Genomic DNA, 26,369 nt, shown 5'->3' with positions numbered 1-26,369 from the left:
TCCACACACATCCACATCTACATGCACGCCCATAGTTACACACAATTGGTTATACTTATAATCCCATTCATATACATACATACTTTCATAGCTTTGACACAAACACATACACACAATACACAAAACCACACACCACAATTGACTCTCTCTCTCTTCTCTTCTCTTCTCTTCTCTTCTCTTCTAAAGTTGACCAGGAAATAAACACACTTGGCTAAGAGCTCCATTACATATTTATGTACAGCAGCAAAAAAAAAAAAAAAAAAAAAAGAAATTTATATTCAGAGCAAACAATCTCCAGTCCCAAGGCTGAAAAAGCTGAATAATCTCCCTGTCCTACTCTCTACTGCCCAAACCAACACACACACACATATACACACAAACAAAACAAAACAAAACACATAGGCACTTTTTAAAAAACGTCTTGTGAGGAGCTCTTATAGTTTGCCCTTTCCTGGCAAGCTGGAGGAATTTGTTCTAAACTTACAATGAACACACATCTTGGTTTTCCTGGGACAATTCTAGTTTATGCCTGTGGTTCCAACAAAAATATTAATAGTGTTCTCTTTTACCCTCGAAAGTGTCCCAATTCGGACAATAAATGATACGATAATCCTACTCCCTCTCTAAAACCCTCCTTACCCTGGTCATGGCTGGGCCATCTAAGATGAGCCCATTACATGAAGCCCAGGCCTCTCTCTTCCTGAGAAACCATCTTGCTCTCTAACCATGCTTAACTTTTCAGCTCTATCACTAAGAATTCTTTTTTGTTCCAACCTTGCAAATAAGCAAAACAATTTTCTAGCCCACATTCTAGTGATTGAGGGGAGGCTGAAGGACTCTGCCATTTGGTTTGAGAAGTTATCCAGCCACCAAAATTCTAGTTGGCCTCAAAGTGGGTGTAACTTTTCTCCTTTTTGTCTCACCTCATTTAATTCCCCAACTATGTTCCTCTTGTTTATAATCCTCAATACCCTTACTTTTCCCTCTTCTTTCCCTCTTCCTCCTCCCTGTCTCTCCAAAACATTAGGCTCTAATGACCCCAGGACCTCTTTGAAGCAAATATACTTCATGGTACCACCCCCCACTCCCCTACTACACACACCCTAGGCTTAGAGATCCTTAGAATAAAAAGCAGTGGCAAAGAGAGGGCAGGAAGGGAAAAGAGAGAGAGAGTGCAAGAGTGAGGCTGGATGTGGTGGGTGACACCTGTAATCCCAACACTTTGGGAGGCTGAGGCAGGAGGATCACTTGAACCTAAGAGTTTGAGATCAGTGAGACCTCATCTCTACAAAAAAAAAAAAAAGAAAATTAGCCAGGCATGGTGGTGTATGTCTGTAGTCCCAGCTACACAAGGAGGCTGAGGTGGAAGGATCACCTGAGCCCAGGTGATCAAGGCTGCAGTAAACCATGATCACACCACTGCACTCCAGCCTGGGGGACAGGGTGAGGCCCTGTCTCAAAAAGGAAGGAAGGAAGGAAGGAAGGAAGGAAGGCAGGAAGGAAGGAAGGAAGGAAGGAAGGAAGAAGGAAAATAAAAGAGCAAGCCAGAGAAAGAGAGAGAGAGAGAGAGAGAGAGCTTGATTCAACTTCAACTTCATTTAGGCTCTGTGACTAATTTTCATTAGGCATGCTGCCCAATTTCTTTTAGCTTTGGGGCATGTGGGCCAGTGACTATTTTTGTGGCTGGATTAACAACGTTTTGAAAAAAGTCTGAAAATGCTGTCAGCTCTTTGCAAACATGGCTATAAATATGCTGTGCAGGCTAGAATCGTAGTGCTATTCAAAGAGCAACCGGACAAGGATCCATGTTCTCCAGACATGTGTATGTCACATACTGCAGCTTGAATTTTTGCAGCAGCTGTGCTACTCTGCAAACAAAGTGGAGGCAGAGAAGAAGCGTCAGCAAGGGCAAAAGGGACATTATCAGTATCAAGTGGAGGAATTTACAAACAGGGCCTTTGTCAGACCCCCAGAAAACAGGATTGTCTAGGGAGAAGCTGAAGGGTATGGTACACTCACGTGTATAGCTATGAGGCTGTAGATGTATGCACATATGCACACACACACTTACAGAGATACATATACATTTGCCTGTGTGGGTATATGTGTGTGAGAGAAGGAGAAAGGATATCCACGTGGATAAATGTGTATGTGTATGCACTTTTAATTGTCTATATCATGAGTTCAGGCTTAAGATCAGATGTATGTGTAGTTTTGTACATATAAGTGGTTGCTTATACATGTGTGTGTCATGGGTGGTATATCAATCTGGCTAAACATGCATAAGCACATGTGCAAGTCTACAGATAAACTTATATATGTGGTAATCATGATGATAATTCAAAGCTGTTTTCAAAGGGCTTTCACATCCATCTTTTCATTTGAACCTCATCATAAGACTGTGAGGTAGGGATTATGATGCTCCCATTGTCCCTTTTTTACAGATATCCCTATCTGAGGCTCAGACTTGGTCAAGATTGCAGATCAGGTAAATGGCAAATCCAGGACTCTAACACTGATCTGTCTGTTATAAGATCCTGTGCCTTACCCTATACCACAAAGCATGTGGAAAAGTGAGGCAAAGGAGAGTTGAACATTGGGGTCTTCTTTATGACTTCCCACTCGAAGGCCATCTTTTCCGTTAGTGCTAAAAACAGATTCCATTTTTAAAAAGACAGCCTCAAGGCAAATGTTAGTCTCTGTTGAGCCATGGCCTGGAAAGTAGCCTTTAGGTTGGGTGGTCTCACCTGAAGATAACCAGATCTACTCATGGGACACAGATGAGCCATTGCCTTCTTAAGCAAGTGATATGCTGGAGCCCATAGGTGTGTGATGGGGGTGGGGGTCCTGTGATTAGGAGCTGGAACATTAGGTTTTTTACCACCCTATTCTCTCTTCTGGCTGCCTGTGGATCTATCTATCTTCTCTTCCTAAAAGCTGCAGGCTCTCAACATCTGGTCTGACCGGTTTCACCTGAGCTTTCCATGTTTGAGATATTCTGTGAGGAAGGCAGGCCTGAATGTAAGTGGTGACATCCCTGGGCAAGGCAGCAAATAAACCTGTCTGGAGTCCTGCTGACCTCCCTTATCCAGGCCACCAGGTCCCTGCAGCTGTTTGGTCAGTGGATCTAAGGAAACCTTGCTTTTGACTAGTTTTTCCATAAGGAAAATATCTAGGTTAAGGCAAAAAACACTAACTCTTGGAACATAAAACTGTGCTGTTCACCATTTGGATGGTTAGAACCTGGCCAAGATGTGTAGGGTAATGAAGATACTGATAGTGACTCCAAGTTTTCCAGGAACACTGATCTGAAATCCTTGAACAAGTTAGGGTTCAGAGGAGGAGCTTGATCTCCTCGTCATGTGGAGGCAAAAGAGCCTCACACATTCCTCTTCCGTATCATGACCATGTTCAGTCATCTGAACTCGTCACTAGAACTTTAACTTGCTAATATTTAGAGCTTCCTGCAGGGGGCCTTATTTGGACTTCCAGGCATTTGTCCTTCTCTTCCCCTGGCCCCAGAAGATAAACCATCCTTCCAAGTAACAGGATGGGAGGTCCCAACCGGCAAGAAGGTCACGAGGCTTGGCAGGTTAAGCTCTCAGAAGCTGGGATGCAGGGCACCCCGCTGTGGATGGAGCTGCTTGGGTTCAAAACTGTTCTTCGTGAATGTGTAGACCCCTCTTAGTCATTGGTTCCCTCCAGAGCATAGGGAGGAGCATACAGGCTGGCGTGGCCAGTACAGGATTATCCAATAGATGGATGAGCATGAGCTTAGGGCACCAGCGAAGCAGGACCACCATCAAATGAGAAAAACATAGATTTAATTATTTCAGAATTTGGCTGTCAGTAAAACAGTATTTAGAACCTCTAAAGATCTTAATCTGGTCCTAGGTGTGGCCAACATCAGAACAGTCCAGAAGGTACCTTGATAAGAAACCCCCAACCCCCTAAATTTCTGACTGGGTAATACTGAGCTCCTTTGGGCTCACTTGGGGGTCATACTTGCTCTCTGAAACCCAGCTGTATAGATGCATGAGGTATAGTCTACTCAGTAGATAATAAGAATAGGAAACATTTACATAGTAATTTGCGTATGCCAGGCACTGTTCTAAGCTAGCTAGCTAGAGATACATATATAGATATAGATATCAACTCATTTAACAACTCTACACGGTAAGTACTCTTGCTATCTTCCTGTTACAGATGAGGAAATAGAGGCACAGAGAGTTTAAGTGCCTCACCACAACATACAGCTAATGAATGGTGGAGCCAGGATTAATCCAGACAGCGTGGCTCACTCAAGTGGGCTCCATGAAAGGGAGACTTTCAATAGTATCTTACCCATAAGACACAAACCCCTTTCTAAAAGTAAAACCAACATCTTAGAAAAGTGATCTTAAAGTGGAGATTATTAAAGAGAGATTTCCAGAGATATTGACTCAGCATATCACAATCTGTCCCACCAAATATCAGCTTCGCATTGAGATTCTTGCTCACTTGCAAGCACACACGCACACACACACACACACTTTCTTTTTCCCCTCTCTTGGATAGAATTCTCCAAGGATATAGGATAGAGACTATGAGATAGATACCCTTTCCAAAACTCACCTTTGCTCAAATTTGAGAGGATCTGTTTTCCATTTTCATCAGAGAAGTTCTCTTCCACTCACAACCTCACCACTCTCCATCACCCTCAGCCCCTTGTCAGGAAGCTCCCAAGGCCTCCTTGGTTTATAGGTACCATTGGTTCTAAGTGTCACTAAGTCTCTGGGAAGTTCAACTTTCCCAATGCGTAAGTGGAGAAATTTGAAATTGAGAAAGGAGAAGGGACTTGGCAGGGTCAGAAAGATAACCAGTAACAGAGCCAGAACAAGAACCCAGGTCTCCTGACTCTTAGTCCAGTGCTCTTTCTTGATCCCAGTCAGCAGGCATTATTTATGCCCAGATCTTTCCTTTCATGAGCCCCTGAACTTTTAGACTCTCAGTTCTTTGTTTCATCATACTATACTGCTTCTTACCCATACACTTAAACTTTGAGCTACTACTAAGTTTAGGAAAAATTTTATTACACCTTTCAGGTAGCTTCTACATTTCTTCCCCCAATAGAACATGGAATTGGGAAGCCTGGGTTGTAGTCCCAGATCCAATATTAGAGATGGGATCTTGCTCTTTTGTCCAGGCTAGGGTGCAGTGGCATCATTAGAGCTCACTGCAGCCTCAAACTCCTGGGCTCAATCTGTTAAATATTAAATGTATTACTTCAGGACACTCACTTGCCCTCAATGAAAATGCTGTCCACTTTCTGCAACCATAAAGTGGGAATATGAATCTCTATACAGTCCTTCACTGCAGTGTACTTTTCCCTAACTAATACAAACCACGTTGACTTTTCATTTTCCAGAAACTCCCAACATAGCACTTGATGTGACCAAAGATGCTGGCACATAATGAAATTCAATTGGGTATTTTATTTCATAACTGCCTCTGTTGCAAGTATCAATGTAAACTAAGATGTAAACTACAATGTGCCACACACAGAGGGGATTATTATCATTCAATATTCTTCCCTCTCCTAGGGCTTACGGGTCTGGGGACCTGTTTGGGACACAGAGTGAGGGGTTGAGAGCTGCTGCTACTTATGCTCTTCTTTTCCTTGGACCTCTTAGAAATGCACTTGGGCGGCTGACATGGAGGAGCAGGTGGTGTGGGCTGAGTGGGTTGTGCCACAAACCATCTGTAGGCACCTCATTCTGTGGCCCAGTGCCCAAATATTCCCCCTCCCCGTGTCCTTCTCCCCAAATGTCCTCAGTATTTTCCTCTCCTCATGCCACTCCACCCCACCTGCTGGGTAAGGCCTAATGGGGAACAGTGACTCACTAGGCTGCCAGAGGGCAAAGACCCAGAATCCAAGCAACAGCCGAACTGTCCAGTTCTCAGCCCCGATTCTGCCACTGCCCAATTCTCCACTTAGCTAAATCCTATTTCAAATTCCAACTCTACCAGAGCCTTGATTCCTCATGCCCTCACAATCATTTCTCTTTTTCTAGATCACCACATGAAAATTGCATTCAATGTAATATACACACTTTTTTTTTTAACTACTTAGCACAACTATAGTTGTTTGGTGTGTTATGTCTTCTCAAAGGAATCATACACTTCTTGAGGGACCCTTTTCCTTCTCTGGTGCATCCAAGGTCCAGCCTAACATAGAACAAAGACCTACTGACTTGAATTGAACCAATATTAATTGAATTGGAGGGGGAAGGTATAGGGAGGGCTTGTGAGCAGGGAGAGCACAAACACTTAGTGAACACCTAGTACATGCCAGGCTGTATGCTAGATGTTTTACATGCCTCATCTCATTTAATCTCCACACCAGCAATGACAGATGGTATTATTATACTTATTTTATGTATGAGAAAGCTCAGACTCCAAGAAGTTTAAAAACTTTGTCAAGGCAAGTCATTCGGAAAGTAAGCAGAATCTAGCACTGTTTGACACTAAAGCCCCATAGTCAAAGGTTAGTAACAGCCTGAATGTAAGGTGTTGATTAAATAAATTGTGATATGGCCATAAAATGGAATATGGTACAATCATTAAAAAAGTGAAAACTTTATGAACTTAATGTACCAAAATATAGTTTGAAGTATGAAAAGTAAGGTGGAGGATAAGGTGGATGGTAGCCTACCATTTGTACTTTAAAAGTAGGGCACACCACATGTTCTTATAAGTGTGAGCTAAACATTGAATACACATGATCATAAAGACAGGAACAATTGACATTGGGGATCACTAGACAGGGGAGGGAGGGGTGCATGGGCTGAAGGACCACTTGTTGGGTACTATGCTTATGGCTTGGATGATAGGATCATTAAGACCCCAAGCCTCAGCATCACATAATTTACCCACGTAAGAAATCTGCACGGGTACTTTTTGTTTTTTTGAGACAGAGTCTCGCTGTGTTGCCAAGGCTGGAGTGCAGTGGCACAATCACAGCTCATTGCAACCTCCGCTTCCTGGGTTCAAGCAATTCTCCTGCCTCAGCCTCCCAAGTAGCTGGGATTACAGGTGCACACCACCGTGCCCGGCTAATTTTTATATTTTTTAGTAGAGACAGGATTTCACCATTTTGGCTAGGCTGGTCTTGAACCTCCTGACCTCAAGTGATCCACCCACCTTGGCCTCTCAAAGTTCTGGGATTACAGGTGTGAGCTACCACGCCTGGCCTGTGTGCTCTTTATAGTAAAAGTTGAAAGTGTTAAGGGTAGAGTATACACACACATGTGTGCACACACACAATTGCTTGTACGTATACAGAGTATCTCTGAAGGGACACACCAGATAACACTGGTGGCCTTTAGGGAGGGAAACAGGGTGGCTGGGAGATAGGACTGGGAAAGAGACTTTTCACCATCATACCTTTTGAATTTTGTCTCCATCTCTTTCCACAAAGTAGTGCCTGGGGATTGACTTTGAAAAGTTCAGGGAGAGAGAAAGGGAAGAAGAATGCCAGTGATTGAGTTGGGGAACACCTAATGTGACAGCAGCCTACCCCTTATTCCCCAGTCCTCTGACAAACCAACCTCTACTACAAGCGTCTACCCACAGTGCTGATTAAAGTCACATATTTCCAGGTCTGTTTTCCACCTTTAAGATGGGAACCAGAGGGAGTAAGATTATGTGATCTCTAAAATGCCTTTCAGATCAGAAGGCATTTAAATTACTGAAAATCAATATGGTGAGTCCTAGTATATTTGAAATCTTAGTCTTAAAGACAGGTTTAGGAATTTTGTTTTGTTGTTTGCAACAAAAAAGCAAAACATTTTTGTTCTGATTTGCCTACTAGCTTGTCTTAATGAAAACTCCCTTAGTGGCCATTGAAATGCTTAATCAAAACTGCTTTTACAGTCCTTCTTTGTGAAGGCCACAATCCTGTGGCCTCTGTTCTCTGGGGCTATCCTGTTTAGAACGCAAGGAAACTGGCCCACTCCAAAGCTGAATACAAAGGAGCAAAGCTCCTTCTATGCTTGATGTCCCCTGGCCCAGACCTTCTGACCCTAAATATCCCTTTCCTTATTCTTCATTACCTGCCGGAGAACAGAGGCTCTGTGAGAGATCCTCGGGAGGAAGTGACACCCTAACTCCACCCCACCATCTGCCCCCAACCCCAAGCAACTTCTACTAAAAAAACTCAGTCCTTGACTTGTAGGGAGGTTTGTGAGCTCCTGCCAAGTGCTGTAAATATTTCAACATGCCTTGCTTCCTTGAATGTATATGACCTAGGATCTGGCCCCTCCTCTCCCTGGGCTCTCAGAGAACTGAGGAACAAAGAAAACAGCTAGTATTTAGCTACAGGACACAGGGGTCAAATTGCAGAAGAATACAGTGGGGAGATGGAAAATATGGAGTGGGAAGGTGGGAGATGGGGAGGAAATACTTAGAGAAACATTTAGAGAAATGTATAGCGACTCTGTTTTTAGAGGCTGGAAAAGGATAATAATAATAATAATAATAATAACCAACTCGTAATTTACAAAGATCTTTCACATACTCACACTTTCATTTGACCCTTCATAGTCTTATTAAAGTAGATACTGTTTGTCTTATTTTGTAGATAAGAATACTGAAGCCCAGAAAGTTATGTGACTTGTTCAGGGCTAAACAACTAAGAAGAGACAGTTTCTTTTTCCACTTTTATTTTAGGTTCAGGTATACATGTGCAGGTTTGTTACATGGGTAAATTGCATGTTGCTGAGGTTTGATGTATGAATGATCATGTCACCCATGTAGTGAGCATGGTACCTGATAGGTAGTTTTTCAACTCTCATCCCCTTCCCAACCTTCCCCACCTAGTAGTCTCCAGTGTCTATTGTTCCCATCTTTATGTCCATGTATACTCAATGTTTTGCTCTCACTTATAAGTGAGAACATGCAGTATTTGGTTTTCTGTTTGTTAATTCGCTTAAGATAATGGTCTCTGGCTGCATCCATGTTGTTGCAAAGGACATAATTTCATTCTTTTTATGACTGCATAATATTTCATGTTGTATATCTACCACAATTGGTTTATCTGATGCACCACTGATGAGCACCTAGGTTGATTCCATGTCTTTGCTACTGTAAATAGTGCTGCAAAGAACATACATAGGCATGTGTCATTTTTGGTAGAACGATTTGTTTTCCTTTGGCTATATACCCAGTAATGGGATTTCTGGGTCAAATGGTAGTTCTGCTTTAAATTCTTTGAGAAATATCCAAACTGAGGCTGGGTGCAGTGGCACACACCTGTAATCCCAGCACTTTGGGATGCCAAGGAGGGTGGATGGCTTGAGTCCAAGAGTTTGAGATCAGCCTGGGCAACATGAAGAAACCCCATCTCTACAAAAAATACAAAAATTAGTTGGGTATGGTCGTGTGCACCTGTAGTCCCAGCTACTTGGGAGGCCGAGGTGGGAAGATCCCTTGAGTCTGGGAGGTCAAGGCTGCAATGAGCTGAGATCGCGCCACTGCACTCCAGCCTGGGGGACAGTGAGACGCTGTCTCAAAACAACAACAACAACAGCAAACTCCAAACTGTTTCCAGCTGAACTAATTCACATTTCCACCAACAGTGTATAAGTGTTCCTTTTTCTACACAACCTCACCAGTATCTGTTATTTTTTGACTTTTTAATAACAGCCATTCTGACTGGTGTGAGATGGTATCTCATTGCGGTTTTGATTTGCATTTTGAAGAGACAGTTTCTATGGACTTTTTGGACACAAGAATTATGACCCTTTGCATACAAATCTGGGTAGAGCAAACTGGGTAGTTAGAGGAGTATGCCGTGTATCATGAGACTATCAATCTTTTGATTTATTAACCCCTTCTTGGTCATCTCTTTTTATCCTTGAGTCATAAGGATGCCAGAAGGTACAGGAATGAAAAACTGCAACTCCCTTGGTAGTTGCCCCCTACATCTTCACTATGTCTTAGGTGAGGTCTAAAAGCAGGAGTTCTAAACTCAGACTGTCTGGGTCCAAATCCTGGCTCAGCCATTATCTGCTATGAGTTTGAGCAGGTTACTTAATTTGTGTGCTTCTCTTTCTCTGTGAAATAGAGGAAATAATGGTACCTACCTCATAAGGTTGTTGAGAATTAAAATGAGTTGGTACATGTAAAGTGCTTAGTATAGTGCCTTGCACAGACTTAATTGCTAAATGTAAAATAAATGTTGGCAATTATTATTACTATTACTACCACCACTATTATTATACTTATTAGAGTGCATATTAGGCAGATGTAAGGAGGTAAATGTCAGCGAAACTCCACCGTGGAATGCAGCAGAGCAGCCATCAGGCTGTGTGCTTCACATTTTTTTCCCAGTAGCAGGGAAGGCTTACAATAAGTCATCTCTATTCTTCTACCTGGTCTCCCCTAGCATTAGTGACAGCTCCACACAAGGGACATGGACCATGAACAAAGGAATAGCTCTTTTCTTTGTGTGAAGCTCAGTTACCTGAATAAGTGACTGAACCTGTGACCTCAGTCTCATAGGCACCATGTTCTAAGTAACTGTGCTAATTGGCTTGGACAGACATCACACACCCTGCTGTACACACATACACATAGGTCTGGACACATGAGTGCATGTATATATCCTTCCAGTCTGGATAAGCGGGTGGGTGAGCAGATCCATGGGTTAAGTTGAGGAAAAAGATGGTGTGGGCACTGCTTGTTTGGCAACATTTCCCTTTCTTTTCCCCTTCAGCTGTGTAAAAGCAGAAGAGCAACTAAACTGGGAGCTTTGCTCCTCCAGCTCCACCCTCCCTGAAGGCACATTTTTTTTTTTTTGGACAGGGTCTCACTTGTCACCCAGGCTGGAGTGCAGTGGTGTGATCATGGCCCATTGCAACCTCAATCACCTGGGCTCAAGTGATCCTAGTATCTCAGCCTTCCAAATACCTGGGACTACAGGCATGTGCCACTATGCCAGGCTAGTTTTTAAAAAAAATTTTTGTAGAGACAGGGTATCCCTTTGTTGCCCAGGCTGGCCTCAAACTCCTGGACTCAAGTGATCCTCCTGCCTCAGCCTCCCAAAATGCTGGGATTACAGGCTTGAGCCACTGGGCCTGGCTTATTTTTTTCTTTTTCTTTCTTTTTGTTTTTGAGACAAGTGCAGTGGTACGATCATGGCTCACTGTAGCCTCAACCTCCTGGGCTGGAGCAGTCTTCCTGTAAAGCCACTTTTGACTCTAGTTAGGACTTAAATGTCTGTCTTCTCCCTTCTCTGACCCCTCTACAACCAATTGTGCAGCAGTTTTGGCAAGAAAATAGATGTCAGGGGCTCAAAACAGAATGAACCAGAAACACTGAAGCTACCAAAAACCAATATGAAATCTCTGGAAGTTCAGCTGGCCCAGGAGATGGGGGACAATGATAGTCAGGATTTGAAAAGAAAGGAACACAAGTAATGAGGACATTTGTTGAATATTATTGAGTAAGAATTTCTACAATACTATCTCCTGAGCTGGGTTACTAGGGCTGTGGAAAGAGGTGTGGAAGTGACAAAAAGGGTGTCATAGCAGCTATCTTAATTCAAAAAATCCAGAGATGGTGGCTTCCACACTCTTGAGTGCTCCATCAAAAGTCACCCTTCACCCAGAAAATGGAAAGTAAGAGAGGAAAGGAAGAGGAAAGAGGGAAGGGAGGCCTCTGTAGGATGTGTAGGAGTGGGCCTGTGACTCTGGCAGGAGTTGGGCCTATACAACATCCCAAACCCCAATTGTTCCTCTAACTGAGCAGTAGGAAGAAAAAGAAGAGAGAGAACAATACTGGGAGAAAAGGGTATGGCACATATAGCAAACATGATAAAAAATGCACTGTGGAAGCAGGAGAAGCTGAGAAAATATGTGATTGGAACAGCCAATTTCATCCCTTCTCCCACCAATGCTGGAAACTGGAGCAAACCAGAGGATAAAAGAGGGTGAGACTCCTAGGGTGAAGAGGCTGCACTTCCTTAAGCCACCCAAACAGGCCACATTCCCCACCCACAAGGAGGTGTCAAGCGATTTCACATTATCTACCATAGCACCCAACTTCAGGCAGGTGATGAAATCTCCCTAGGTTTAGTCTTCTGTCACCCCTAAAGCCAGAGAGAGCTGGGGTTGCCTAAACCCGCTTCCCAGTAATCTTTGAATACTGGGAGAGATACAGGAGGATGAAGGCAGAAAAAAACTTGCAACAAAGTTTCCCAGTCCCACTGCTGGGGAGTTGCAAATGGGTCCAACTCAAGAGGTACAACCCAGGCTGGCCATACTCTTCATCACCCTCACCTAGCAAGCTTCTTAGTCTGGTTCCTTTGCACTAGTACAGCATAATCTTTATAGAAGCCTCTGGTACACCTAATTCCATGAACAGATGAGAAATGACTTATTTCAGATAGAATATTCATAATCTATGGCTTAAGGTGTAGGGCATAGGATGTGTATATGTGTGTGTGCATGTGCACACGTGTGTATATGTGTAGAACAAAGCCTTTTCTCTAGGGTTCAATCATTCAATCTCAGGTGAGACAACTCCTTTCAAGACAGGACGTCCCACTCCATAGTTCACACAATCTGAAAAGAATAGTTTTTACCTTTTGAAAATGAAACAAAACCATAAAATGAGGCTGGTGGGAAAAGCAGTGCATCTTCCTGGGAAACTGCTCTGCTCAAAAGGTTGAGATGGCATGCTTTATGTAATTCTACAAATGTTGACAGTCCAGCTGCTTGTTTACTCTTCATGGGCTTGAGGCAATATTGCCAATGACATCCAAGGAAAAGGAAAGAGAGCTCTGTGCCTACTACTTCTCTAAGCACACTCTCAGCTAAGCCCTGATGCTGCAATTGACCAGGGATTGTGGACATCTAATGGGGCCTTCTCCAGGATCACAGTAGCAACCTTCCCCAACCCCACCACAGCAGGATCCAGGCGGTGGCCCTGAGCCAGCTAACAAAATGCCCTGTTTGAAGACCTCTGAAGGGAACCCCATCTAGGAATCCGTTTCCTCTGCTAGCTGGAAGTAACAGCAAATCAAGGTCACACTGACTATGCATTTCTGAGATATAAGACTGTGCTGTGAGAAATTAAATTTCAGAAGAGGGGTCCAAACTGAGGCTTGAGGAAATGTTTATAATTTAATGCTTTTGAGGAACAGGTTCAAATGCTGGAAAACAGCAGCATACAGACCCACCCTGCTTGCCTGTAGCAGGCCAAATTGAGGGAGTTCTCTTGGAGACCCAGCTCCATACCAACCAGGACACTCTAGAAGAAGCAGCAATACATGCAGGGTTGCCCTTACATACTGAGTAAAAAGGAGTGGGTAAATTTTAAACACATCTATACCCATGGGCAGCCCCATAGTCTTTAAATACAAATGACGTGGGGAAATGATGTCTATATGGCTTTTCCTTGCTTTCCCAATCTTCTCCCAACCCATCCTCACTGTCATTCAGGCAGCTTAACAAACTTTTATTTGCTTAGATGAGTCAAAATGTATGACATATGAATAGTAAAGAATAAGATATCACGTAATTTTAGAAGGATAGAAAGTTTATTTAGTCAAACCCTCTCATTTTATAGATAGATAAACTGAGATACAGAGAGGTGAAGTGCCTGTCCGAAGTCACAGAACAAGTTAGGGGCACAAGTTGTCTAAGTCATAGTTACTGCCTAGCTGGTATCACTGAGACCGCCAGCTTTGGGGAGTCGAGATTTGGCCCTGGGTCTTGCTTTTTTAGACTTAGAATGAGCATTTGAGGCCACTGGACAGTGAGCCAGGCATCCAGCCTCAACCAGCTACCCCAACTCAAACAAGCATCCTCCTGGTTGGCCTCCAAATGACCCAATCTCTTATTCTCATCCCTTTCAGTATGAGTCATGGTCATAGTTCAAGATCCCGTTTGGTTGGAAAGGAGGCAGGGGAACAACTTGAGAGATGCCTGGCCAAGGGCTGTGTGGCTTGAAGCACCACAGCAGGTGCTAAGCCAACCTGATCTAGCTCTGCTGGACAGTAGTCAAGAGCCTTCAGCTGAAGTCAAGAGATGGGCAGATTTGCTCAAAATATACTTTGCTCCCAAAATCAGCAGTTTAGTGTTACAGTCCAATGAGACACTGAGCAATGAAAACCCCTAAGGTGGGAAGGAGAAAGACAGCCTACTCTACCTGGCCCCACCCATCCTTGGGACTCTTGGTTCACCCAAAGGCAGAGTGTATCATTCTTCCCCATGCCTAGAAAATTCTTTTCCATCAGAGTGGACCATCAGCCTGAACTATCTTGTGCCTAGTAGTGAACCTTCCTGACCATTGTCCCTTTCTCTGGTGATGAAAGCCTCAGCCTTGACCCCCCCTTGGGAGCTTACAAGGACCATGTTTATAAACTGCCCAATAAAAAAAAATGCCTTCCATATTTTATGGCTCAATGGTGGACTGGCACTCGAGTTTTACTCTGGAGTACTTTTAAAAAGACTTAAGCATAGAGCCAATGTTAGCAACTCTGGCTTGTTCTGCCTTGTCCTCTGAACTCCCAATCCTAACCCTATTGCAGCTCCAACTCACTTAGGCTCCCAGTATTGAGTTGGGGCCTACGACCAATGGCATCTCGCTTCTCTTTCACCTCTTTCCTCCAAAAAGGCCCCCCTACCACCCCAGGAAGCTATGCTTGGGCCTCTACTTTCCACAGAATTGCCTGATTGTCTGCTGTCCTGTCTGCTATTTGGTCTGGGTTGGGGAACTCCCAAATTTCCCATGATCTTGGCAAGAAATACAGGCTCATTTCCCTCCTGATCTTTTCCCTTTTTTCACTAAACCAGACTTTGATTACTTGCCTCCCTCTCAGGAACCTTTTGCCTGCCAATCCACCCAAGCCTAGGACCCAGGGAAAGTTGGCTTTCCTCCAAAACTGGTGAAGAGAGGGGACAAGATATACAGCTGGTGACACCACAAAACTATATACATCAAAGGATCCACAAAAACTGCACATTGCGTGCTCTAGTAAGGCCTGAATCCCATTTCCCTTCTAACTTCTGTGGCTTTTTCCCATGCCCAGAGGCACTCTGATGTGGAGCTGTTCCTCAAACATCAAAACTACCTTTCTTCCCAGCTACTTGGGAGGCTGAGGCAGTAGGACTGCTCGAGGCCAGGAGTTTGAGACCAGCCTGGGCAACACAGCAAGAGTCTGTTTTTTAAAAAAATAATAACGAATAAAAATTAGCCGGGTGTGGTGGTGCATGCCTGTAGTTCTAGCTACTTGAGAGGCTGATGTGGGAGGGTTGCTTGCGCCCAGGAATTTGAGGGTGTAGTGAAATATGACTGTGCCACTGCACTCCAGCCTGGGCAACAGAGCAAGATCCCATGTCTAAAAATAAAGTACAAAAAACTACCTTTCTGTGGGGCTTCCTCACAACAATCCCAATCATCTGCAGTACCTTCCGCCCATTAAACCAATCAACACAGCTTTAGGTCTGTGAAGATATTAGGCCTAGCCAAAGAGAAATTGGGTTACGAGGTGCCTTCAAACACTAAATTCATAGACTTTTAGAGATGGAAGTCATGTCAGACATTAATAAAAATGAACTACACACCAAAGTCCTTGAGTGTGGGGGTGTACATTCTGTTTCTCCCAGAATGGCTACTGGACAAATACTGGCTGAAAAAAATGATGCAAACTTCGATTAGCTTCTTCTCTCCCTTTGAGACACCAGTGCTGTGGCACAGATGGCTGGGAAATTTTGAGTAAGCAGCAGAAAGTGTCTGCAGGCAAAGACACATTCAGAATCTCAGGATCTGAATGGTTGCTTGGGAAAGTTGAAGGGCTCAAGAAAGGTAGTACTGAGGATGAGATTTTCTAGGAGCTCCATAATGTGGTAGAGTGTTCCTGACTTTTCCAAAATAAAAACTGTGGTGTCCCTGAGAGCCTCTAGTATCAAAAATAATGTCAGTGAGTTCAAGATACACTACAGCAAGGACCCAAGTCAAAGTATTTTGAGACCCTAGGGACATACCAAATTCCTTTCTGTTTCTTCCTGACCTATACTCACTATACTTTAAACCAGTGACCTCAGCCCCTCAGTGGACCTGGTCTGTGTCAGAGTATGCACTAGCCACACCTCTGCATATCCCACTGCACCCCCACTACCACCCCCACCCTCTAGCTGCACTGTGAGGTCTTGACCGGAAAGTCCCAGCCAGCCCTCCCCCTGAGTCCCCTATGATCACCTACTTTGAAGTCTGTTCCCCAGCAGTGAGCCTCTTCCTGGTAAAATAGTGGTTTTTCCAAGTTTTATTATACACTCCTAAGATCACAGATCTAGGCCTCCTCACACCATATAAATGCCAGGGCCTAGCTTCAGCCTAGCCTCTACTGCTTCTCATCAAGTTTCACTCAGACTTTGCCACTCACTGATCCTGAAGGCCAACAGCCTGCCTTCAACCACAGGGCAATGCTCAGCAGGTGCCCTTGGAGGTAACCTAGGCAACAGCATGAGTCCCTACACTGCCTGCTTTCCCAAGAGCCCCTGAACTGCATCAAAGCAGGAAAAAAGGTGGTCCCAGGGGTGAGTGTGGCAGCCATCTTCCCTGCAGAAGTTGCTCTACACTGGCCCAGGACCCCTCCACTCCAGCATCACAGTGGGCCTGGGTAGTCAAGAGATTTCCTTTGACAGCCACTGACGCACACTTGAACTATCTTCAGTGGGGCCTGCACACTGCTGCTGTGCCAATGAATCAACAAGGTCTGAGGCACCAAGATCCCCAAAGCCCCTTCCGCCGGGGAAGTCCAGCAAAGCTGCAAACTAAAACCACAAGTCCTCAGTTGAAAATGGTGGGAGAAGGCCCAGGGAATCCACAGGTGGACGGACACTCCAGAATTCAAGGTTTCTGTGTTCACTTAGTAATTCCCAGGTCCCCTCAAATGGCAGGAGAAATATGTGGAGGTTGGAGGTTGGCGAGAGGAAGGAACCCCTCAGTCCCAGGGCAACACTACGAAAAGCCACATATTCTGAGTTGTGAAGTTGGGGCTGGTGGCAAGAGTCGAGCTGTCCTGAGGAGCCACGAGAGGGAGCAAGCCTTGCCAGAGAGGGCATCCCAATCCCCCGTCTTCGTCTGAGTCCCTCACCAGAACTGCTGAGGGATTTCGCCAGCGGCTTTGCTGGGAAAGCGAGATGGTTCCTCTGACTTCTCCCACCTCACAGGCGGCCTCAATGCGAAGAGCGCGCACGCCTGGGGTCTTGCGTCCACTGGCCTGGAGAGCGAGGGCTATGCCCCCCAACTCTGTCTGAGATCAAGTCAGCCCCAGACGAAAGCTGGAGTGGCGGTCCGGCATTCAGGCTGTAGGCCGAACGAGGCACCCCACCGGTAGCAGAGAGGCGCGGGGTGCGGGGAAAGGCAGGGCTGAGGTTGGGGGCGGTGCGGAGTGAGCAGCAGGGCCCAGCCTGCCTGCCGCCTCACGCCTCTCTGGCAGGAGACTACTGAGACCGCCTCCCCGCCCGCTTTGGGGCTCGGCTCATAGGGCACGGAGATCCGTTCACTACCGCCGGGCGGCAGAGGACTGCCGGGCACGGCTGGGCCGTAACTGCAGCAGCCAGAGAAGCACGCACACCCCCACTCTAACTCCCTCCCTCCCTTTCTCTCCTACAGACACGCACGCCTGCCATGTGTTTGACTCTTCGCTCATAGTCATCAGGATTCCTAAAGTGTTTTTAACAGAAAACACCTCCGCTTCCCCAAAGGAACCGGGGGGGGGGGGGGGGGGCTGCTGCGGAGATCCGCGTTACAGTGCTTCTCTCAGACCCCGCCCCGCCTCTCAACTTTCTCCTCTCCTCATGACTTCTCCCCACCTCCAAAAAAAAAAAAAAAAAGTCCTGCAAATATTTTCCCCCAGCACACACGGGCAAAGGTACCTTAAACAAACCCGAAAGGTGCATCTGGATTTGTCCCAGGGCCAAAAAAGTCCATTGCTTGCCAATGATCAATGAATGTCCCAGTTCGTACCCTCGGGAAGCCTTGCACCTAGTCTCCCCAGTCGAGGCTGCCCAGAGCCCCGCAACCCGCACCCTAGCAGAGTCATGGGAAAGGGGAAAGGGGCAAGGGGCAAGGGGTAAGGGGAGGAGTCGGAGAAGTGCGTTGGAGGGGCGCCTTGGACTGGGAGGTATGGGGTCGGTGGCAGCGGGAGCAGCCAGCTTTGCCCAAAATGCCAAGTGGGGTGTGCGGGGCTACTCACCTGCTTGGAACTCCACTTGGCGATTTTTTTCCTTTTCCTCCTCTAGCAGCATGGAGTAGAGGATCCCGACAGAGTTATGGATGCCGAAGATGGAGCCGTTGCACCAGGTGGCAGCGAACACCACTACCCAGCCGAAGCCACCTTCGGGAGGCTGGAAGCCGCGCGCGGTGCCGCGGGTCTCCACCGTAGGCGTGGGCTCGGGTTCGTGCACCCGCTCGGACTCAAACTCCAGCTCCGGCAGGGGTGCGGGGTCCGGTAGGGGCTGGGGCTCCGGCTGGGGCTCGGGCGGGGGCACCGGCACGGGCTCGGGCTCAGGCTCGGGTTCAGGCTCCGGTTCTGGGCTACCCACCGGCTCCTGCTGTTCCTGGTCTGCCTCCTGCCAGGGCCCCTTTGCTTCCTCGCTCGCCTGGCTTTGCAGCGCCATCGCGGCCGGGGGACTGTGGCTGCTCGGGCCAGAGGAGCCGCTGTGTGGCTGGTACTTGTTTCTGCTGCTGCAACTGCTGCTGCTCCGAGGGCTGCTGCCGCCGCTGCCGCTGCCTCCTCCTCCAGGCTCCGCGCCCCAGCTGGCCAGCCCGTCCCGCGACAGACGGTCCCTCGAGCCCTCTCCTCCTCCTCCCACGTCCAACCCCCTCCTCCTCTCCCCATGTCATCTCTCTCTCCTCCCCCTCCTCCACACCCCCCACCTCTTCCTCCCTCAACAGGCAGCCGCTAGAGCCTCGCTCTTCTCCCCAGCCCTTCCTCCTCCTTTTACTCGCCTACCTACTCCAGCCGCCACTGCCTCCCCCAGCTCCCTTCCCAAACTACTGAACCCTGTTCTTGCCCGGACGCCCGTTAGAGGAAAAGTTAAAATGGAAAAAAAGAGCACAAACTATCCTGTTCTCCTGCCCTCTTTTCCCCGCAGGCTCTAGAACCGACATTGATCAACCCCTAGCCTCGGGAAGACCCCTCCTGTTCTTTGCTCCCATTCCCTCCTTCCTCACAAGCAGCCCGCAACTGAGGTGGCCCCGGGGACCCTAGGACGACAGCTGGCCTACGAGGAACCCCACCCTGCCCTCAGGAGCTCCCATGTCCCTCCTTGGACTTGAGGAGGACGACCTGAGGGGACAGCCTGGGCCTCGGACAGCGGGTGAACACAATCTTCTTGAGCCAGAGGACTCAGCCCCCCGCGGTCCTGCGCACCCCCGGGAGTCTCCCCCTGCCCCCGCCCTTCCCGGCAAATCCCTGGCGGCCTGGGAGGGGAGGAGGCGGCCATGCAGCGAGGCCCGCCCCTCCGGGCAGTCAATCAGGGCTTTGTTTGCGCCAACCTGGAGCCCAGAGGAGCCGCAGAGGGCCGGGTCTGGGCCGGGCCAGGGCCGAGTGTGGGCCAGGAGCTGGGCCAGGAAGGGAGGGAGGTGCAGTGGCACCAGTGGGAGCCGGGCTCAGGCCCAGTCGGGAGCCGAAGCTCAGTTCAAGCTCCTCCCGACTCTCTGTCCCGGACTGGGGAGGGACGAGTTGGAGCCGGGTCCGGCCGCCAGTTTGGGCTTGGGCTGCCCCGCCCCCAATATCTCGGCTGGGCTGGTCCCTCGGGCCTTGGCCGCGGCTTTTCAGGTGCTGGAGACTCAGCGGAGCTGCAAGCGGACGGATGTCTTCCCAGCACCCACCGCCCCCTTCCGCCCACCTCAGGCATGCAGACATGGGAGTCCCACTGTATGTCGCAGACTGAGGCCCCAGCCCCGCTGAGGGTAAGGGAGAGTTTGTTCCCCAGGAAGCGCGCCGGGTCAGGGAGAAGGAAAGGTGGGGGATCTGTCTTTCGGGTGGCCAGGCTCTCAGCAGGGGTGCGCAGGGGCGCCCAGCCTCTGCACTCAGGGCCCGCTCGGCGATACCGTGAAGCTCTGCCTCCCCTAAGGGTCTGCGCGTCTAATGCAGTAAACGTGAAGTCGTGGTGTGGTTACCAAACTACTCGGCTTCCACGAGCGGGCGGGCGAGTGGCAAGACCTTTCTACCCTGCATCTCATTAACACTCCTGATAAGTGAAAGACTGCATAGCCAGAGGTGATGCAGCTCCGGGGCTGCGTGGCTGAGCTAGATGCCTGTATATACAGTCATTAAGCACCTGAGGGCTGGCCCAGCTGGGAGGAAGGATATAGATGTCCTGAGGGACTTGCGGTGCCATGTAAGAGGAATCTGTCAAATTCACAAATCACAGGGCCACGCTACTCAGCAGGGAAGGCATTGCCCAAATAGAGCACGTCCCTTATTGCCCTAAGGTTTATTATTGCCTGCTTTTTTTGCACGAAAACTGAGGCTCAACGAGGTCAAGGTATTTATTAGCCTAAGATAATGGGCCAAGTCAAGGACAAGCTAGAATTCAAGGTAGGTCTCCATATAACGAAGCTTCATGCTCCCTGTGTTTCACCAAAGGAGTCTAAGATTTGAGGCTCCCTGGGAGGAGACAAAGGAGGGAAGGCAGAATCTGGCTGAACTATCACAGAGGAGGGAAGGCAGGATCTGGCAGAACTATCACAGTGGGCTTCTGGAGGAGGTGATGTTTAAGATGGGCCTGGAAATTTTTTTTCTTTTTGAGACAGTCTCGCTCTGTAGCCCAGGCTGGAGTGCACTGGCGCGATCTCGGCTCACTGCAACCTCTGCTCCCTGGTTCAAGCGATTCTTCTGCCTCAGCCTCCCAAGTAGCTGGGATTACAGTCGTGCGCCACCACGCCCGCTAATTTTTGTATTTTTAGTAAGACAGGGTTTCACCATGTTGGTCAGACTGGTCTCAAACTCCTGACCTCAAGTGATCTACCGGCTTCGGCCTCCCAAAGTGTTGGGATTACAGGCCTGAGCCACCCTTCCAGCAAGGCCTGGAATGCTGAGTAGGATTTTAAAAGGCCAAGGGTGGGGGAAGGTGGTCCCCTACATCAGAGCATGCCTTGAGCTCAAAGCACAGAGCCATAGACTCTACTCACAGAAAGAGGGAAGTGAAGGCTAATCAGGCCAGAAAGTTAATATGTATGGCGTCTGCCTCTCCTAGGAAACATTTGCATTTTAATAAAAATCCATAATGCTTCAGCTATGAGGAGTGACAAGCACCAGGGCTTAAGGTTTGCTTTTTGATCAGGGGTCTCACCATACATATGACCACCTGTTGCCCCAGGAGAGCACTAGTTTGGTATCCACTTGCAGAGAACCTGATTGAGACCCTAAAAGTAGTTATTTCCAACCCCAGAACTAGGAATAGACCCTGGAATCTTGCACCCATCTAGATTCCTACTATCTTAATTCTACTTCCCTCACTGTTTAAACTGGTTTTTAGATCACTGGAATGGGAGTATGGGTGGGTGATGACCCTCACTGAGAATCTCCTGTGAATCTAGCACTGTGCTAGGCCCTTTATATACGAGATGTTATATAATCTTCATAACATTACTATAAGATTGGGATGATTTGTTCCCATTTTATAAATGAGGAAACAGGCTCCAAGAGACTAGTTACTTGTTTTAAGTCTACAAAGCTAGTAAGAGGTAGAACAGGGATCTTTGCTCATTTGTGTGAGTTTCAAAGTATGTGCCCCACCCAGAAGACAGAATTATGTAACTGCCATTTCACCATTCTAGTAACATATGCAGTACCTGCCATTTCTCCCCTCTTTAGAAGGTGCTTTATAATGGCTAAATCACTGGCATCAGGAGACCAGGGTTTTAACCTTGGTTCTGCCACTGCATGCCTGTATGATCCTAAACAATTTGTTTTCCCTTTCTGAGCCTCAGTTTATCTACAAACTACTTTGCAGAGTTATTAAATGCCATGCTAAGAGGTAAAGGCTTTATTCTTGATATATAATACAAGATCACCACTGAAGATTTTTGAGTAGGAGAGTAACATCAGAACTGCATCTTAGAAAGAACATTGTGGTGACAGTTTAGATCGGGGTCCCCAATCCCCGGGCCACAGAGTGATACCAAGTCCATGGCCTGTTAGGAACCAGGTGAGCGGCAGGCAAGCAAACATTACCACCTGAGCTCTGCCTCCTGTCAGATCTGCCTCAGCATTAGATTCTCATAGGAGTGCGTACCTTATTGTGAATTACACATGCAAGGGATCTACGCTGCGCATTCCTTATGAGAATCTAACTAATGCTTGATGATCTGAGGTGGAATGGTTTCATCCTGAAACCATCCCCCTCAACCCCTGTCCCGTGGAAAAATTGTCTCCCACGAAACCAGTCCCTGATGCCAAAAACGTTGGCGACTGCTGGTTTAGATGATGACATGGAAAGATAAGATGTAAGGAAATGAACCAATAGACTAAGTAAAAAAAAAAAAAAATGTTGATGATCTGGAATGGGCACAGTGGCTCATGCCTATAATCCCAGCACTTTGGGAGACCGAGGTGCGTAGATCACTTGAGGTCAGGAGTTCAAGACCAGCCTGGCCAACATGGTAAAACCCCATCTCTACTAAAAATACAAAAACTAGCAGGGCATGGTGGAGGCTGAGGCAGGAGAATGGCTTAAACCCGGGAGGGAGAGGTTGCAGTGAGCCGAGATCAAGCCACTGCACCCCAGCCTGAATGACAGAGTAAGACTCTGTCTCAAAAAAAGAAAAAAAATGCTGATCATCTGTAATAGGGCACTGACTATGGAAATGGAGACAAAGGGATATCTCTGTCAATCATTGTTATGGTAGAGTTGACAGAACAGATTTGTGTAATGAGAGAAAGGGAAGAAACTGACGTTTTTTGCTTGAGTAAAGGAAAGGATGGTATAGTGTTAATGGAGATTGGGAATTAGGAGCTGAATCAGTTCTGAAGTGCCTGTGGCCTCCTGTCTCTTTCCCCCTGGCCCCCAAACAATCCTGTCAATTATAACTCTAAAATACTATTTTAATCATGACACTCCTCTACTTTACAAATGTTCAATGATTCTCCGTTTGACTTTCAAGTTTAAATTCCTCAGCCAGGCATGAAAGGTCCTTTGTGCTTTGGGACCAACATCATTTGTTCATTCATTCATTCATTCCTTCATTCCTTCATCATTTACTGAGAACCTCTATGTGTCAGGCTCTGTACTATATACCAAACACAAACATAAAAGACCTTGTGCCTGTTTCTGATGGGCTCATATTCAACCACTCTAGCATTACTCCCTGTCATTTTCTTCCCATCCTTTTCTCCCTTTCATACCATGCTACAACACACTGGTTAGCCACCATTTCATGACTTATGGGCACCTGCTGGTCTCTCAGCCTTCACCAACCATTCCCTTAACTATCTTCCAGTTGCGATTCTATACCTTTCTTGACTCTCCAGAGTAGGTTAAACAAAACAGATAGCAGAGTTAGTCTTGAACTGAGGAAGCATGTCATTTGCCTTTCTCATACCACTCAGCCATTCATTTCTGAAATAGTTATCAAGCAACTATGTGTACCATTCACTATATTAGGCACTGGGGACGTACAATGGTTCTTGTCCTCATGGAGCTTACATTGTAGTAGAAACTATTAATAATTATAACTGCCATTTATTGAATGTAACTCTACTAAATTGGGTGAAGACATTTTGAGATAGAAGTATATAAAAGATGAGACAAGGTTGAGAGTAAAGTTGTAGAAATAGGGCTAGTGTCTTAAGATGCATGAAGTTTCCTCTATAAATCTCTAAATCATGCTTGATCAATAAACATCATCAACAACAACAGATCTTTAGAGAATACTACTAACGTGTAGATTAATCAGCTTGGCTCATGCTCACAAGTAAGTAAGGCGTGGCTCTTGTAGCCCTTTACATTCTTTTACTTGTCTGACTGTGGATCTTGGAAAAACCCTAGCAGATGTCTCTCATTCATATTGCAGGTTACAGAATGTGCTTTCCTTCTGTCTCTAACAGAAATGAGCCCGCAATGGAATTATTCCAATTACTTATGCCCTTGATTATTCACTTTAGAGGGTGAAGCAGAGCAATGGTTCCCCAACCTAGTTGCACATAAAAATCCCCTAGAGACTTTTCTAAAAGCACCAGCTCCTAGGTCCTACTCTACCCTTGCTGAATTGGAATATCTTGGGGTGAGACCCAGGAATACATAGTTTGGACAAGGCCCCTAGTAATATTAATGCACTGCCCGGTTTGGAAACCAGAAAACCAAAACAATGCTTCCCCAAAATTTCATTCTGAAAGACCAGTAAAATTTCTCTAAAGTTTCTCCAGAAACTTTGGGGACCAACGTAATGCCAACTTTCTGTCATGTAAAGACATGCTTCTTCACTATGATGTTATTACTGAAATGATATTTTAACATCAAAATCTAGAAAGTGTGGAAAGAACAGCCTTTTACTCAGAAAAGGCTTTCTCAAGATATGTCAGTTGATAACAATTTTTCTCGTGGGTGTCAGCACACTGATGAAAATGTTCCAGACTGTCATGGGTATGCAGATTAGTGCTTGGGATTCCATGGACCAGATGACCTCTGAAAGTCCTTTCTATCCCTGAAGTTCTCTATTTTAGGCAAAAGGCACATCTTTGCTTTGGGCCTCTCCTATTCTCCAATAGGATTTTCTGGCTGGAATGGAATTCACTAGATCATTCACATCATTTTCCTGCCCTGTCCCTAAATCATTCTAACTACTTGAGAAGGGATGATGAGAGCATTCTCAAGAAGGTGAGTATGGCCGGGCGCGGTGGCTCAAGCCTGTAATCCCAGCACTTTGGGAGGCCGAGACGAGCGGATCACGAGGTCAGGAGATCGAGACCATCCTGGCTAACACGGTGAAACCCCGTCTCTACTAAAAATACAAAAAGCTAACCGGGCGAAGTGGCGGGCACCTGTAGTCCCAGCTACTCGGGAGGCTGAGGCAGGAGAATGGCGTGAACCCGGGAGGCAGAGCTTGCAGTGAGCTGAGATCCGGCCACTGCACTCCAGCCTGGGTGACAGAGCGAGACTCCGTCTCAAAAAAAAAAAAAAAAAAAAAAGAAGGTGAGTACATAATCTTTCTATCCTTTACTCCTTTTATTGATTCATCTTTATAAGGGTAACTTAAGAGTTCTGATGACACAGCATCACCTTGGATTCAAGAGCCAAGTGGGATGGACTGTGAGAAGGAGCCAGGATGCTCTGATAGTGGCAAAAGAAGTCCAAAGACAGAGAAGGCTTTGGTTTTGTTACCTGTAATCAGGAAGAGTACTGATAGGAACCCACGTTACTGGGAAATGGATTCGAACGTCAACACCTTTAGATGGCCAAAGTGGAAGCATGGAGCGTAAAGGATATTGGACATAGCCGGATTTCAGCTTGAGCCAAAAGCCTATTCATAATAATGGGTACATTAAAAACAAATCAATTGGCTATGTGCATGGAGCCTGCTTCCTGAATGCCAAGGAAGCAGTCTGCCTAATAGGTTGTCTATTATTAGAGCAGGCATAGAGGGGGAAAGATGACGGAAGCAGCAGGAGCATTATGGAAAAGAAAGAGATAGAAAATACTTAACCCTCTGAGGGTAGTATAGAACAGCAGAGCTTGAAGTGAGAGAAAATGTGTAATGTATTGGTTTCTTGACCCTATCCAAGGGAGAAATTTAATGAATTTTATTTAAGCCTTTTATTAATTCATTTCAAAAAATAATTTCAGCCGGGTGTGGTGGCTCAGGCCTGTAATCCCAGCACTTTGGGAGGCTGAGGCGGGCAGATCACGAGGTCAGGAGATCGAGATCATCCTGGGTAACACAGTGAAACCACATCTCTACTAAAAAATTACAAAAATTTAGCTGGGCGTGGTGGTGGGCGCCTGTAGTCACAGCCACTCGGGAGGCTGAGGCAGGAGAATGGCGTGAACCCGGGAGGCAGAGATTGCAGTGAGCCGAGATCGTGCCACTGCACCTCCAGCCTGGGTGGCAGAGTGAGACTCCATCTCAAAAAAATAAAAATAAAAATAAATAAAAAACAAAAAATCATTTAAGAGATATTTATTGAAAGCTGATTATGTGCTAAATATTGTGCTAAGAATTTCCCCATTCTGAAAAATGGAACCCTTGTAGGACTGGAACAGAGGTGTCTTGGGTACATGGTTACGATGCAGTATAAAGATGGGCTTTGCCCTTACTACATCTCAATCTCTTCTGATAGACTGACCTTGGGCGTAGAATCAGCATTATTT

The 26,369-nt window shown here is 46.5% G+C and overlaps 1 protein-coding gene across 1 annotated transcript in view; it reads right to left on the bottom strand.

Moving 5' to 3' along the window:
- SLC16A2 (solute carrier family 16, member 2 (thyroid hormone transporter)) overlaps positions 1-18,869 on the bottom strand; it is a 103,593-nt gene extending 84,724 nt beyond the window's left edge. Inside the window, exon 1 of the mRNA XM_011930672.1 lies at positions 18,248-18,869. Within this exon, the coding sequence (XP_011786062.1) occupies positions 18,248-18,671 (424 nt within the window). The 5' untranslated portion in view covers positions 18,672-18,869. The remainder of the gene's footprint in view (positions 1-18,247) is intronic.
- Between the last annotated feature and the right edge of the window lie 7,500 nt (positions 18,870-26,369).

The sequence above is a fragment of the Colobus angolensis genome, unplaced genomic scaffold (assembly GCF_000951035.1).
Source record: "Colobus angolensis palliatus isolate OR3802 unplaced genomic scaffold, Cang.pa_1.0 Scaffold87, whole genome shotgun sequence".
Taxonomy (NCBI): Eukaryota; Metazoa; Chordata; class Mammalia; order Primates; family Cercopithecidae; genus Colobus; species Colobus angolensis.
This window is presented reverse-complemented; position numbering and strand designations above follow the sequence as displayed.